The sequence below is a fragment of the Nyctereutes procyonoides genome, unplaced genomic scaffold (genome assembly GCF_905146905.1).
Source record: "Nyctereutes procyonoides isolate TBG_1078 unplaced genomic scaffold, NYPRO_anot_genome, whole genome shotgun sequence".
Lineage (NCBI taxonomy): Eukaryota > Metazoa > Chordata > Mammalia > Carnivora > Canidae > Nyctereutes > Nyctereutes procyonoides.
The window spans coordinates 58,743,311-58,760,463 of NW_026575146.1; the positions used below are offsets into that span (position 1 = coordinate 58,743,311).

At 45.4% G+C, this 17,153-nt stretch overlaps 1 protein-coding gene across 10 annotated transcripts in view; it reads right to left on the reverse strand.

Moving 5' to 3' along the window:
- Positions 1-415: 415 nt before the first annotated feature.
- The window catches only part of GLIS3 (GLIS family zinc finger 3), a 621,575-nt gene continuing 604,837 nt past the window's right edge, over positions 416-17,153 (reverse strand). For all 10 annotated transcript variants that reach the window (XM_055311375.1, XM_055311377.1, XM_055311373.1 and 7 more), the window contains 2 exons: positions 5,532-5,714; positions 416-4,678 (listed from right to left, as the gene is read on the reverse strand). In XM_055311375.1, coding sequence (XP_055167350.1) covers positions 4,542-4,678; positions 5,532-5,714 — 320 coding nt within the window. In that variant the 3' untranslated portion in view covers positions 416-4,541. The remainder of the gene's footprint in view (positions 4,679-5,531; positions 5,715-17,153) is intronic.

Sequence of the window (17,153 nt, forward strand, 5' to 3'; positions counted from 1 at the left end):
CAATGGGTCAGGCAGCTTGCCAAAGCCTGCAGGGTGCACAGCTAACCACCCCTTTCTCCTTTGGGCAATCAGAGGACTTCAAAGGTTGAGGTATCAGCTCATGGGAAGCAGACACTTTTGTCTTTTTCTGCAGGGTTTTAGGAAAGCAGGCCAGAGAAGGTCCAATCCCCGATGGCCAGCATGCTGTAACTCCCTCACCTGAAGGACGGAGCACTTCGAGGCATTTCTGAAGCATGATGTAGCATTGCATTGAAAAGGCACAAATAAGCCCCAAACCCTAGCACACATTTATCCAGTTTGTGAAGCGGATTAATAGAATAACCAATAAAACATGTATAAAAGCTTTAATTAAATCTGATGAAATAAAACTTCATGTTTTATTTATGGACACTCCCAACATGTAAAGGATTCAGGGACACATTCATTTTTACTGCCATTTTGTCCTCATATCTATAATTAAATCCAGGCTGCAGCTCTGGCCCAAAGCAATGCGGCATTTTAAAGTCCGCCTTAGACTCGCCCTCCCCCACCCCCATCTGCTTTTAATTATAATTACCGTCCCCAATGGGGAGGAGGCTTATGGTAAAACAAAACAAAATAGTAAAACAAACAAACAAACAACCCCTCCAACCCCCAGTTGTTACCACTGTGCTTCAGGAGGCCCTGGCTGGCTGAAGGAGGATTTCAGGCAGGTCGGGGTTTTCTCCAGTTCCAGTTTTATTCTGTACCAAGTGCACAATCCCTTCATTTTACTTTTGACATAAAAAAAAGGACTTCATGAAACAAGACAAAATAACTTATGATTATACGAAACATAACTGTGACAAATCACAAAACTATACATATTAATAGAAAAAAAGTGTACCTAATTCTTTAAAAGATTTATGACAATAAGCACCAGATGTGCCCCTAAAGTAAAATCGGCCCCATATCCAGTATGACATACAGTTCATTTCTCTACGTGAGTGTATATAACTATGTACAAGAGTCCATGTGATTTATGGAAACCAGATTTCCACTCTTCCCCCCAAAGTGCTTTATGTCAGCAACATTACACAGGATGCTCTGCTGTCTGTACAAAATAAATCTCTTCTTTTTTACATTCGCCATTTCTCCAATGACTGGCTTTTTTTTTTCTTTATCCATTGCAAAAAAAAAAAAAAAAGAAAAGAAAAGGAAAATAAAAAGTAACTGCAGAAATCTCACACCACCAACAAAAAGTGCCATTACAAAATGCTGCTAGAAAACATCACGGTCAAACAGTCAAATAAAATACCAAATAATTAAATTGGACATTTACAGTTGCTATTCCCAATACTTCGAGGCGAATGGACAGTCAAGGCTCTTGGGCAGGGGAGCTGAACATTTACTTCTGCTCTAACTTCTAATGTGCCTGACAGCGGGTAATTTAAAAACAACAGACCACCACCAACACTCCGTTCTATCAGTGGGTCCGCTGAATGGCCTCTGTCCACTTTAGAATCCCCTATGCAATCTTGGGGAGATGGGAGTTGTAGAGGGAGACACTTCATGGGACTAGGACATATTTTAATATTTAACAGCTGATCAGATGCTAACTTATAACTGACATTTTGAGGCAGTCCCTTTAGGGAATTAGGACAATGCAGCCAATGAAATGTTTCTAGGCAGACTGATTTTTTTTTCAATGTAATAGGATAATTGGCTTTGAGCTGTGTGTATTTTCACAAGCACCAGCTTTTTTGTTTTGTTTTGTTTCAAAAGAGGGGAACGACAATCTCTGCTGTTTATGAAAGTGGTTGGTTACATATCGAGACTTTGAAAATGGCCAGGAAACGGAAAGGAATGAATTTTTGGAAGTTTCTACTTTCACTGCCACAAATGTAACGAGGAACACATCTGTGAATCTCGTGCAAGGTGAGAAAGAAAGCCAGGGACGAACCTGGAGGTCAGGTGAGGTTCTGGAATCTGAGAACAGCATGGGCAGTCTACAAGGAACTGGAACGTGTCATGCCCTGAGGGCCTAGGCTCAAACCTGGAGCCACCAGGATGCTCCACAGCCAAGAGGGGACACCGGAGCTTGCGGGCTGCACTAGCCGCTCCCTCAACTGCCACCAGTGCCCTTCAGGGGCTGGCCTCTGTTCCGGCTGCGCCCCAACGCCCCCAGAGCAGCAGTGAGGCAAGAGAGGGGCAGGGCCACCTCGAGGCCTGGGTTTGACCCGACACTGGCAGGCGCATCTCCTCCAGCCAAAGAGGAAGATGACATCCATAGTTTCTGAGGCCCAGCCTCTGCCTTTGTCCTCTTCCTCCCCCGCTGCCCACTTTCATTATATAAAGCCACATGGCAGGGCTGACATCACTGCAATAACAACCTTGCTTTTCGTCTTTTCCTTCCTCCTCACACAAATGAAGCCTGTTCTGAGGTTCCTACAAAGGCTCCAGTATTTAAGAATGGACACATTGTCTAAAGATAGCAGAGCTTACCTTCCTTTCCCAAGTGTGACCAAGGACACAGGAGGGATGGCAGAGTTAGCACGCATGTGTCCCAGTTTAGGCCCGGGGACATGACCCACAAAGCCGGCAAGGAGGGTGGCATCTGACTTGCAGTCTGAGGGCTCATCCGGCAGGGAGGCCTGAGGAGCCTTCTTTCGTAAAACAAAGTGGACTTCTGTAAAGTTAGTAACTTAGCTCTCTGGCAGCCCTGGATGTCTGCACGGTGGTTGTCCTCAGCTCAGAGCTCACGCGTCAGAGAAACCGGCCTGGCCTCAAGCACTGTAAAAGCAGGCCCCACACGTGGCTCTTTGGTCTTCCCACTCTAGGGCACATTGGGATCAAGTCCCCATCGAGCTGCTAGCGAGCAACCGTGCAGCCTGACTGCTAGGACTGGTCTGTCGGGGTACAAACTGGCCCCGGATCCCAAGTCTGACACCCTGCTGGGTAAAGCCTGTTGGAGACCATAATGATCTCGGCTGGACAAGTAGCACTGTTTCACTTTACAAGAGAAAGGAAACTGTGACATGGGACCGTTCTGGAAAGTCAGAGTTTACACGTGTCTTTGGGGTTTGGCTACTTTTTAGGGCCTATGCATGGGTTTGAGATCTTTTTAATAAGCTTTGTAAATGCATCACAGAAAATGGCTTCCTATTCAGGGTTGCTAACAAACGACCAAGAGCGCTGTAAGAATCCCAGGCCCTCAAATGAGAGTTTCAGGAAAAGTTAACTTCTGCCTACCTTCCCTGGACTTCCCCTCTACCTGCCTCTGGGCAGAGCTTGCTCAGAGTGCCCGTCAGGTGGGCAAGGGCAGGTGGGTGTGTGTGAACGCAGACAAGAAGCAGGGGAGCATAATGAGAAGGAGGGAGAGGAGGGCATGGGGAAGGGACAGACGGATGGGTGAGTAGATATCCCAAAGGAGGTAAGCGGAAGCTGTGCAAAATAACTGGACATGGGGCACCTCTAGTTTGTTTTTCTGAGACAACCAGGATCTCAGCTCCGTGGGTCCCTGTTCTCACACCAGCATGACCCTGGGCACAGCACCCACGTGGAGGCCATGGGTCAACCAGTCCAGCGATCTTTGCAGTTGTCCAAGGTCTATGAGGTGGAGTCACGGAATAGTCAACCCTCCTGGGTTTCTGCTACAGCACTGGCAAGGGGCTGGGCCCACCCCATATCCCGCAGGTGGCTTTTACTAGATGTGAAACTACCCTTGTAGGGGTGGCTCACTGACGCTGTGAGGTGGGGCCCAGCACAGCTATAGCTGGGGCAGAAGGGATATAACGGGGGTGATTAAAATAATTATTTCCATCCAAAACACAGACCTCTAAATATTTTTTTTCCTTTAAAAGTAGATGTAAATAACAAGTCTTTAAAATAAAAGAACTAAGATATGTTGCTGGGATATAAAACAAGTTGTAGTGCCTTTCAAGGGACTGTGCTTGACAGAACCTTCTGATCCTGCTTTTGGAGAAATACTGAAAAGCAATCGGTTAGCATGGGGATAGTAAGAGGAGAGAGGCAGCCGGCTCACTGGGGTGCCAGGCCGGGGTCGGTGCCAGGAACCCCCGGCTTCTCCAAGCCCACTCTGCACTTTGGGAGTAGGTTTCCCTGGTTGCCTGGTTTCACATGAGCCAGCGGGGAGGATGAGCAGCGGTGAGGCATTGCCCTGTGCTTCTGGCAATCTGGGTGGTCCTTCCCTGTTTGGAGTTTTGTGCAAGGGTGATCCCCAAACTGTGTTTTCAGATGCGCATCATTTCACTGGTGTCCTTTGAGGAAGAAGTGACAGCTGGAAGTAACAGGTATCTGGCAGAGTGACTCTTAAATTCCCTTTGAAAAGACAGTCAGTCCTGCTAGTCACCAGGAAACCCAGAGAGAAAGAGGAGCAACTGCAAATATTCCTGCAGAGCCCAGCTCTGACCAGTCCCACCTTCCAAAGACACATTGGTGACCTTGTGGGTTCCAGTGAAGAGGCTGACATCTTTTCCGTAGTCTATGAGAATATGAAAAAAAAAGATGGCAAGCAATGAAAAGGTTCTGGAGGCCAGTGGGAGTGGAGGTCCTGGGAGCCTTTAGCCTTCGGTATAGACAGAGGAGAGCTGGCTAGGACAGCGGTCCATGGCGCTGATCTGCAAGAACGTGGCATCCTCAGGCCCACCGCGAAGAGACTCCCCGAAGAGGCTCGAGGACCCTGAAGGTAAATCACACACTGGAAGAGAAAGAACATGAGGTTAACGCTCCTGCCTGGCCACATCCATGGTGCGTGCACTCAGCAAACACTGAGTGGGGTCATGGGCTAGGCCCTTAGGTAGCCTCTGTCCTCAGGGACCTTAATGGGGGGAGGAGGTGAACTTGCAGGCAGATGGCTAAAATAAGTCTTGGCACATAATACATGCTGAGTAGAAGTAAAAGCAAAGTGCTCTGGGTAAGGCCAAGGATGGCCTCAAAAAGGAGATGATATTAAAGTTGAGTCATAAAGATGAGATTCTCAGATGGAGAGGTAAGGAAAGAACATTCTAGGAGGAGGAAACAGAGCGCAAAGACAGAGAGGGAAAGGCTGTGGGGCCAAGTGCTCTGGCCAAGTTCAGGTGGAACACATGTAGGGAGATGTGTGTAAGGGAGAGAGTCTGGTCAGTCTGATCAGGCCTACCTCCTGGGAGCTTTGGATGCCTTGTTGGGAGTAGACTTCATTCTTTAGGCAACTGGAGACTAGAATACAGAGTATCCAAGGAAGAAAGGGGTTTATTTAAGCCTTCATTTTTGGAAGGCAATGTTTGTGGCGGTATGGAAGGCAGAATTTTAAAGACAGATTCAACTCAGGGAACTTGCTGGAAGGCTGTGGCTGTTGCCATAGTCTGGGAGAGATACTAAGGCCCCTGAGCCAGGGTGGTGGGAGTGGGGCTGGAGAGAAGCATGAGGAGGAGAGCCATTTCAGGGGTAGATTCAACAAGATTGGATGTGGCCATGGGCGGGCTCATGCCTAGTCCAGGCCGGGCACAGGAAACCCACCTGGTCTCACCTGCTAGTGTGCAGGAGTTTCTAAGTCACAGACAACAACATACCTGCAATGCCCGAGTGGGCTGAGAAGGCTCTGTGGAACACATCAAAGCCAGCCTGACCCATGGGTGTGGGGGCCAGGCAGTCCTCGAAGGAAGGTACAGCGCCACAGGAGCTGCTGGGCAGCACGGTTCTCTGGGAGTCGGGGTACTGCGGGGGGCAGAAGGTCTGCAGCTGCCCATAAAATCCTGAAATGCAAGCAAGGCAGTGAGCTCTTGCAGAGCCCAACTCCCACATAGCAATATCACCCCGACACAGCCAGACCCGCGCTTAGCCTGGCTGCAAACAACAAAATGCCTTTAACTCTGAAGCCCCCCTGTAAAATCTGAGTGAGCATCTGAAATGCACTACTGGAGCAGAAGCTCTTGTACCTTCAGGGGCTGTCAGAGCTTGTTGGCTCATGACATTTTTATCTCCCGTTCCAGTACAGGAAGCTGAAGGGCTTCTTACCTTCCCTCGATGCTCTGAAGTCCTGGAGACTGCAGGCCTGACCTTTGGCGAACATGCCTACCCCATCCCTCTCACCGGGTTCTGAGTATATCTTCACTTCCTTTATCTTAAATTCTACCCTGCTTTTTTACATTTGGTAAAACCTGAAGCATGCTCTTATCAAGGCCCACTTAAAAAAAAAAAAGCAACATAGATCTATCCAACCATCTGTCCTTCTAACAGGTAAGTTCATACACATTTATATCATCATTTTAAATAGGCACATGAAGTATCCCACAGGATGGGATGTGCTGTATCATCACTGCTGATTTTTGCCGTAAATGGGACAATTAGAAGTGAAGATATCCTGTAATGAATATGAGGAAAGATCACTTAATATTTGAAGATAATCATCAACATTCTGCTGATCTTGTTTCATTGATCTCTTTCAATGCTTTTTTCTTGTGTAACAGAGGTTTCTAGGGAGTGTCTGTGGTCCTGCTCCATGATCCTCCACACCTCCCAAGATACCTTACCTTTTCCTTCTTCCTCCTGGCCTCATGATACATCTAAGTCAACGGATTGTTTGCCTGCAGTATAATAGGCTTTTAAAAACCTAATAATGAAATCTTCACTTGATACTTTATTGAAGGGAGAGCTGCTGTTCACTGTGTCTGTTTGCTCAACTGCAAAATGTGACTGTCGGTTTCACTGGCTATTGTGAAGATGAAGGGGTAAGAAAGACCATATGTAACATTTTAAGGTGCTTTATAAACCTCGGTTATTATTGCTATCACTACTCTAGTAGGAAAAAACACAAGGGATTAATAGAGAACATGCCTCAGGGTTCCTATTAGATGATGGAGAACACAGGGCTAATCCACGGGCCCTAGTCCTGTATGGCTTCTTCCACTAGAACTGCTCCGTTTCTTAATGATCAACAGGTAAGGGAGGTGTTATTCAGGTTCTTTTTGACTCTCTTCAAGTACAACCAGGGCACACCGGCACATCCAGCCGACTATGCTCGTGACCCTTCTCATTTCTGGTTAGTATTCTCAAGGTAGCCAGTGTAAATGCTCACACCACCCTTGGCCAGGAGGCCCGTTCTGTGATTTCTGGCAACATCACCAAGAACATGTGCAGAACTTCTAAAAACTCCTAAAAACTTCTAAAAACATGTGCTCCTAAAAACACAGTCTGGCCCTCTAGGAGCTTGTGACCCAAGAAAGAAGGACCAATGCAGATTTATGCATCAGGAACACTCACAGAAAATGAAATAATATCATTTAAAGGTAGATAGTAGTATACTTTATATAGAATTTTGGGGAAAATGCCCATAAGGTTTGTGGGGAGGGATTAAAAGCACGTATAGCAGTACAGACTAGGAAAATACCCGGGGAGATACCACATCAAGGCAGGAGAACAAAGAATGGGAAACCATTAACCCTTCTTTGTTTGATCTCTAAAGGCTTCTGTGTATGATCTTGGTAGACAGATGGGCAAAGGACCCAACCAAACCACCTGGAGACTCAGATAACTGATCAACCAATATGGACAAACTCAGTCCTCTAGCCAACAAAGAAATAGAATCATGACTATAATAAAATATCATATTCTACCCATCACATTAGCAAAGATTTCTAGAAACCATTCTCTGTGCTGGTGTGAGAATGACAAAGTTGTTTCTGTCCAGTGTTGTAGACTCTGTGAGAGTGCAAACTTCTTGGAAAACCATTGGACTATCTGTATCTAGAACCCTAAAAGTGTCCATATTCATACACCAGGACTTGGGGATTTTACTTCTAAGGAGGTATTCTAAGTCTATTCCAAAGAACAGAAGCAATTCTGCATAGAGGTAGTGATTACAGGGCTAGCTATTAGAACAGAAACCCCAACGGCCCAACCGGCAACTATAAGGGAATGATTAAGCAAAGAGGGGTACATTTACATGATGAAAATATTAAGTAGGCATTAAAACGATATTTACAAGGAGTTTTAACAACATGGAAAGACCATTATATAAGGTTCAGAAGGAAACAAAAGCAAGATACAAAACTGAATATGGAGACTGGGCACACTCATGCATAGCATGCATAGTCCATGCATAGCATAGATGGCAAGGCATCATTTCTTCTTCTTCTTCTTATTTTTTTTTAAGAGAGAGAGAAAGAGAGGAAGAGAGAGCACATGAGTGGTGGGGAGGGACAGGAGGGAGAGGCTCTGCAGTGAGCACAGAGTCTGTGCGGGGCTCAGTCTCAGGACCCTGAGATCATGAGCTGGGCTGAGATCAAGACTTGGATGCTTAACCGACTGAGCCACCCAGGTGCCCTGGCAAGGCAACCTTTGCCTTTTGGGCTGGCATTTTTGGCTTTATATTTTTCTGAATTTTAATAGTGGGGAAGAGCAAGTATGCTGGAGCCAGACTTCCTGGATTCAAGACCTAGCTTAACCACTCATCCACTGTGTAATCTTAGTGAATTACTAGCCTCCCAGAGTCTGTTTTCTAAACTTAAAATGAGGTTAAAAGTAGTACCTACACCTCACTTAGTTATTATAAAGATTAAATGAGTTAATATTTACATATTACAGAATATAATTTGATAATACAATTATATAATTAATACTTGTATATTTTATTTTATATAGGTGTTTGTTAAATAAGTAAAATTAAAAGTGAAATGATTTTATAACCACCCAATCCTCAAAAAATTAAAACAAAACCCTAGTTATTAAGAGAAATAAAATTTTCAAAAGGGTAACAAGTAAGTCTTTCAATAATAATCAAATATAAGAATGGATACAGCAGCAGGCATATGGATGGAGCACATCTGCTCCCCAGGCAAAGTCCTCTGGAACATTCATGTCCCCGTGGGGACCTGAGCTGTATACATCTTGCCCATATTGGTCCTTAGATCCTCCACTAATCGACACATATCTTGATTTCTTCACTTAGTCCAGTGCAGGCTCAAAACAGCAACAAGTTTGAGGGGTTTGAAGGAAGTTTGAGGGATGAGCAGCTTGTGGTTTGGGAGGTTCCCTGGACTGATCTTGACTTTGGATACCTGGTGACCAGGTACATATATCAGGAGGGAAACATGATCCTGAACCACCATGGGTGGGTTTTTTAGGATGTAATGTCTCCTCACGGAGGAGAACAGACCATAGTTGCTATTTATATCACTCTGCTGGCTCTGCTCAAATCGGTCACCTGTAAATTCCCTGATAGCATTCCTCAGGAAACGGTTTCCCTTCCAAGAGCAGAAGACATTTCTTGCTAAACTCTTGCAACTCCCCGAATAGGGATGTTAAACACGCAGGTAGGTCAGGTTCACGGATAGAGACCTCTGGCCTTTATGAAAACCGATTCTCTCTCTTCCATATCTTCTCTCATGCTTCTAAGAGAGCAGAATTGTTACACGGCTTCCCCCTACAACTGAGTGTTGCAACATGTGAGTTTAAAAGGGCCTGTGATGCAGTGAAACACACCCAGTGACATGAACTTTTAAATCCAGCATACTGGGTTACAGCCCCCAGATCCCCCGCCCCCTGCCCCCGGCCACCTGGGTTACAGTGAGAAGGCACAGTGGACTCTAATTCATGCCTGTGGGTGTCTTGGCTGACACGACGAACAGCTGAAACCAGAATGGTCCCACAAGCATGTCTGATGGCTCTCACAGCCAACTTGGGGAAAGAAAATCCTCTTTATGAAATCCCTCACTCCAAGAAGCCAGTCACCAGAGATGCCAAGTACACTGGCGTGGATGGCTGTGGTCAGGCAAATCAAAGAGCCTTACCATGCCCTCTTCCTGGTGCTAGTTCCATAAAACTAACGAAGGGTTTAAGAAATCCATTAGGGTCTCGCCACACACACAAGCCCTGAGGAAGCCTAACTCGTCTTCTGATGAGCGGCTCCTATATTCCAGCTGTGGGATTTCATGCAGTGAATGTGGATAGAGCACAGTACCCCTCAGACCAAAAGCAAAGTAAGGCAAGATGTTAACACATTTCATGGGCATAAAACATAAGCTTGAGGGCAAGGTCGGCTAATGTGTCAGTCAGATAGTCACTGATGGTCATCAGGTGCTGTGGGAGAAACCAAGGAAACAGAAGATCATGCCTTGTCCTTGAGGATTGCTAATGCTGTTGGAGCGAGAGCACACACAGTTATAACAGCGTAAGAACATACACATTCATGTTAGCAATAAATGTTGGCTGTCACCTTCAATTATAAAATCACCCCTACTCCATGTAACACGTTACTTTGCCGCCAAAAATGGCAGAGGCAGAATCTCCAGATAAGCTTGATCTACCCACATTGCAGTTCCTGAAGTTCAAGGAGAATCATTCCTCTTCTTGTCAATTTTGAGAAGTTTTTTCCCTTCTAAAAATACACCTGTTTTCCTAATTATAAAACATATGTATATATATTTGGAATTAATTGTACCAACCAGAACATGTAGAAGAGTATAAACAAAGAAAGGAGAAAGTTTTATTTCTACATTTAGATATGGCCAGATGTATTACACAAAACTGTAATGTTTGTTATATACATTGCTTTATCTTCTGTTTTCCCCTGTAATATTCTCTATGTGCTTCACACATTCCCTAAACATCATTCCTAAAAACACCTTCCCCTTCACTTTGTCACATGGGGTCTATGTTCGATCAGGAGTCCAGGTCACTCCTGCTGCTAATGATGACAAAGCAGACCCATGAAGCTGGGTGTGGGTTTTCCTCCCAAAGTGGAAGGGGAGTGGGGAGAGTCAGACAAGAGAGGAATTACACAACTAACTATGTTAACAGAAGGGTGTCATCTAGGGCAGCACCATCCAACAGAACTCTCTTCCATGACGGAAATGATCTATTTCTACCAATATCTCGCTGTCCGGTACAGTCGCTGCATATGGTTGCCAGGCACTAGGTAGAGCTAGTCCGACAGAGGAACTGGCCCTTTAACTTCATTTAATTTTAATTAATTAAAATTTAAATAGGCACATGTCGCTCATGGCTCTTATCCTGGACAGTGTAGCTCTCGGAAAATCTGTGCCTTCCCAGTGTTTAGAGCACACCTTGTTTCAGAAATGTTTCTGGTTAAATTCCTGAAGGAAAAACACAGAACCCACTACCCGAGGTTTAAACAAAAGCCAGACAATGATTCTTAGACCCATGGCCTCCAAGATAGGAAATATATTAGACTCTTTACTACATCTACCTTTTCCTTAAAAATCTACCATTGCAATCTTTGTGGAAAAAAAACCAGAATACACATACATCGGTAAGTGAACAATGGTCACCCAACTTGTAACCCTCCAGGGGGCTGATGAGTGACTTTTTGAAGCTAAACTTCCAGAGCATTCCAGCTCTCCTGGAGGAGTGAGCCACATTCTCTTCTGGAAGTAGGAGAAAGAAAAGGAAACGTGTTGCACAGTTTCGATACTGGCTCTTGGTGCCCGCTGGGAGTAGCAACAAGCACAGGCCCGTCCCCAGGGGCCCCTACCACGTGGTGGTGGAGTAAGGTTCAACACAGAGGCTCGACCCAACTGTGGGCCCTCATGGATAGGGATGAACAGCATCAGCCCGCACCTCTCATCAAGGCACCGTGTTGGGAGCTATGTACCTTAGTAGGTTGTTCATGTAGCAGATGGCTTTTGCAAATTGTTTAACTCTCCTTTTCCTTTAACGTGAGGCTGGGAACCACCAAATGCCGGGCACCAGGAAAAGTGCTGGACGGACAGTGTGCGGAATCAAAGACTGACCCCTCCCTGAGCACGAGCACGGGGACAATGTAAAGAGGCAGCACGCAGGGGGAGCCCCTCCCGGGCCACAGTGTGGTCCCCTGGGACTGCTTCCTCAGCCAAGTGGCCCTGGGCAGGCTCAGCAGAAACCTTTGTGAGTCTTCCTGGAAACAACACCCAACAGCAATCACTTCCCAACCCCCTCAATAGCTAGGGATGGGAAAAAGCCTTCAGCTTCTGCGTGACCTGGGGATGTCATTTCAGGGATCAGGCCAAACACTGCCATGGTTGGCCACTGCCACTGCTGCCAGGCTGGAGCTGGCTGCTCACTGGACCTTTTAGAAGGAACACTGGTTGCTGCGTGTGTCTGTGCCTGTTGGTCTATTTTCATAAAGTGAGGGTGTTCACAGCATCTACTTGACAAGTGTGCAGGTCTCAGAGGATTGAGAGAAAAGGCCCTGGTGGAGTGCTGAGCATGTGCCTGGCACACAGTTGGCGCTCTCTAAATGCTACTTTTTCTTTTTCTTCTTTCATTTCCGGTTTTATACCTTTATTCACTCAAAGACTCTTTACTAAGCACCGGAGTACTGGCGTCACAACGGGGAATAAGGCAGACCATGTGCCTCCTTGGAGTTTGTTTTAGTGAGAAAGATAAACACACACAGGAGAAACCAAGTAATATGTTTGGTTCCACACTATATATGACAACATAGAGAACATTTTCTTGAAGGGAGATATAAAGTACTCTTTTCTCCAGAATGTGCAATAGGAAAAGGGAAAGGCAACAGAGGAGAAAGAAGGCTGGGTGCTGAAAGCGGTTCCCCCTGTGGGGCCCTGGCTAGTGGTGGCAGGTACAATCAGGGGGCCGTCCGTCCCGCAGCTCTGTGGAGGACCAGCCCCGACAGAGTCCATTTCTGCCAGTGGCTTGATGGGTTCATGCTCCAGAGGACGACAAGAAGGTATCAGAGACACAGGGAGAGCTGGCAGTGCCTCAGCTTTTTGGTGGCACAGTTGTTTGCTAGCCAAGTGGAAGGAAGGATATGTATTTATGAGCTTTGTGACCCTAATTATTTTTCTGCAGAGACTATAATTTTGCAGGTTACTTGAGGAAAGGTAGGGTTTTGTTTTGTTTTGTTTTGTTTTTGGCCTCAGTCCTCTAACTGCTGCATGGGTAGGGGCAGGGACGGACCCTGGGGAGGAATGGGAGGGTTCAAATCAGGGAGCCCAGGGACAGGGACATACAGAGTAGATACAGGACTCTATTCCTGTTGGCTCCCGGCCTGATTTTATACACCCCAGCCTTACTCAGAGAAGGGCCCAGGGAGTCCCATGCTTACTACTCACATGGTGCCTTAGTATGAGAAAACTTGTGCATTCCTTCTCAGATGGCCATCTGATAGTCCTGTCTTGTAAGCAGGTGATTCAAACAAATATTCCCATCGCAGAGATGTGATAGAAGCACAGGAGCTGCTGCGTTCCCTGCCTTTATAACCAGCACTTTACTTATATGATACCATGCAAATAAGAGAAAAGTGGGAAATTCATGCAACCATTTTAATATTTCCAAATATCCAGATATTTGGAATCATTCACAGATCTAGCCTTTATCTTAACACAAATGGGTAGCGGAACTAAAACAGTCACTATACATGTTCCTACTCAGTTCAGCACTTTCTCTCTTGCTCTGCTCTGGTATTTTTGTAGAACACTTTGGTTAGTGTTTTGCCAACTGCTCAGGGAATTGTCAGAAGGAAGGAAAGGAACGAATATTTATTTGCTCTAAGGCAGGCACTGTCCTACGTGTTTCATATAGAAAATCTTCATCCTTACAACATTTGAGCTATGCAGCATTGTCCCTAATTCATAGACAAAGAAGTAGGGAAGTAAAAATAACTTACTCAAATCCTCAGAGCTATGGAGTTTCAGAACTAGGACTCAAACGTCGTCTGTTTGGTGACATAGTTCATTCAGACTACTAGGGCTTGAGCTCATGGACAAAATTTTAAGAGAATCTTGCCATTTTTATTGAGGTCCCTTACTGCCAAGATCAGAGACAATTCACTCACACTGGACCAATATTTCATAATGTATAAACACTTTCATTAGGGAGCAAGACATTGAATTAGTAAAAATCAATAAAATCACCTAACCACTAAAAAATTCTGAAAACCCTCAAAAGTAGAAACAGACATTTCAGAAATTTCTTTTGGCCAATTTTTTGGATTTAGTCACTATTTCATTTCTATCCATTGCATGCATAACTTGGATCTGGGTTTGAATCCTGGATGCTCCCCATTAACCAATTGTGTTAATTTATCCAATTTGGGTAAACTATTTTCCTCCTTCAGAGTCATTCTCTTTTAAAATAATACCTATTTTATAGGGTTGTGGAAAGCATTATATAGGAGAATGTTTATAGAAGTACATATTGCATTCCCTGGCATGTAGTAGGCCCTTAGTAAATAGAAGTGATTATTATTGCCATGAAATAAGCTCAGAAGTATTTCTCGATTCTTTAAAATGTATAAGCAATTCTTTAGCAATTTTTTCTCTCATTACCCACCACCCTTGAGTTTAAAATGGTACTGCTCTTAAAAGTGGAATCTCTACAATCTGGTTGTCATTTTTTGGCTCCCAGCCATGGCCATCAACATCATTCAGGTCTTCATCTAGCCAGAATTCTACTAAGTCTACGCCCTGGAAGTGGTGAAGAAATGGACTCTTCATTTTAATACAGAGTCTATAAATGGGGAAGCTGCAGGAATGGCTCACAGACTGTGTGAGGAAGACAGATTTTTCTTTGGGCTGAGAACTGAACCAGCTTGCACAGCACTCGAGCTATTTACGACTGACATTTAAGCATCTACTGTACTAAGAAAGAGGAAAATAATGGAAATAATAACCCTTACAATTCCATTTGGACATATTCCTGTTGAAGGAGCCCTGTGACAGTGGTCCAGAAATTGACCACTGGAGCAACTGCCTGGTCTCCTTGCCCTCAGTCAGATGGGCCGCAGCATGAGCCCTTCTAGTTAGAAAAGCCAACCTGGATCCAAGAAGGGACACCATTTTCATCTGTGGCTTCTGCTGCCAGTTGGGGGGCTGCCATAAGACACGCTCGGGACACTCTGAGTGCTTCCCTCCGCTTGCACCCCTCATAGCACCTCGACAGTCTATAGAAGCTGCTAGCAGTGTTTGTTACCATGAGCCCCATTCTTGCCCTCAGAATCGTTTCCAGGGCTACTGACAGGGACAAACGGGAAATGCAACAGGGCAGAGTGAGAAGGAAGGCAGGTGCTGAACACTCCTGGTTCGGACATGTAATCCATTTTCATTTAAATATCCTCAACCCACCCAAACCTCTAACACATGGTGGCCTACGGCTTCCAAATTCTCAAAGTGATAAGCTGCCAAGGTAAACTAATCGCAATGTGTCTCAGTAACTGTCATGTGTGGGTATCTGCAGTTATAGTAAGATGGTTTAGTGAATCCTGATGGTGATAATGAAACACTTGGAAATGACATAATAAAGACTCTCAAAACCTGAAGACCCGAAGAGTCTGAAATGGCTCTGACAGCCTGGCTTTGCCATGTACTGGCTGTGAGGCCCTGAGGAAACCACAGCCTCTCTGAGCCTGTGAGTCCTATTTATAAAAGGGGGATAATAATACTCACATGGCAGCATAATCCTCACGGTGGGAAGGGAAAGAAGCAGAGGGAACACATGGATGGGATTCAGTGCCCAGTTGAACATGAGTTGCCAACCATACCCCAACACCTGCCCGTGCCTCCAACATCCTGGATACATGTGAGGCCCCGAACAGGGGTTTGGGATCTGGCCATGCTGTGTCTGATAGTCGCATAAAGTGACATCATACATAAGTGGCCACTGGTTGAGGTTGGTAAGAATGAGTTGGGAGTTTCTCTATGGGCGGGTTCCACCCTGTTGCTAGCGTATGCACTCCTCCTGAATAAGGATCACATGAAATAGTAAGTGTGGAAATGTTTGGCAAACAGTAAAACCCAGTGCAAATTCTAGCTCCTACTGGCTTACTATAAGCCTGGTGCTCCAACCTTCCCTGATTACAAAGGTGTATCTACCCTGGTTGAGGAGAGCTCTGCCCCCTAGAGCTTACAAGCCACTGACTCAGGGGTACTTGAGCCTGAAGCAGAACAAGGAAAGAATGGCAAGGAATGAAGACTTAATTCTGTGTGCCCCTGGCCTTCCAAGCAAGCTCTGCTGTAAGAAAAGTATGGCAGAGAAGAGGATTTCAGACAAAGAAGAGCTGTAGTCCCCCCGCCCCCACCGGGCTCTATGAGAGCCATTCTGGTTTTTAGGTTGTGCGACATTTAGAGGACTTCCCCAGGAAGTAAAGGAAGAAGGAAGTGGGAAAGTATTTACATTCTCCACCATTGGCCAATTGCTTCCTTTGGATTACCCCTGATTGGAGAAGCATGGCAAAGGGGGCACTGAGCCCCACAATTGGGGTCTAGGTCAGTGGCTCTTAAAGAAGGTGCCACAGCATCAGTTCCAGCTCAGCTTTGGGCAGACTGAGTGAATCAGAATGTCTGGGTCAATGGTCTGGAAATCTTCATGTTTAACAAGGTATTTCTTACACTAAAGAGTGAGAGGTTCTAAGAACATCTTTTAGATGATTTTTAATCTTCAGCAAGTTTTCCAAATGAAATACAAATAGGAAAACACAGAACAGCTCTGATTTCATTTGAAATAGAGGAAGAGAGTGCTTCTAATGGGCATCTCTTCTCATCAGCTGGTCCCCTGTCCTTTTTGCTGAACTCTGAGGACTCTCAGCAGTACAGAAATGATGACTGCTCTCACTGACTGGCTTACACTCTCAGCAGATATGGATTAAGATGGCCTCCCTCCCTGCCCCAATGCCCTTCCTGCACACTGAAGGTCTTGGTCAAGGTGAAATCATGGGATCTCACTTGAGTGACTCAGAAGTCTTGGTCTTACTAATGGGCCTCATAGTAGTAAGGACCATCTTGTGACATGGACTTCTGTTGTCTAGCTGTAACCAGATTCCTGAAATATATCCAGTCTACTAACTAGGTGACCGCTTGCTTGTTGGAATCCAAGTCTGTGATTATACAATTTCCTAGCACTCAGATCTAAGAGTGAACAAATTTCCTGGCAGTTGATAGAAGGGGGTGACATAGATCCTGGAATCCAGTGACATTCTTAATGTTTTGTAAGTGTAATGTCCACTCTGCTATCTCTAACCCACTTATATATATTTCTCTACTGTTTTGCTTCAAGCCCAGATTTCATATCAACTTAACATTCTAGACAGTAGATTTGCAGGAGGCCTAATAGTATGCAGCAACAGGGGCTGCTTTGCTCTGAGGCAGGGGTTCAGCAGGAGATTACTCAAACCATGGGCACAAGTGTGAGACAGGGCCCACTCTTAGCCACCTGGGGTCTGTGCTCTGATGGGTGTA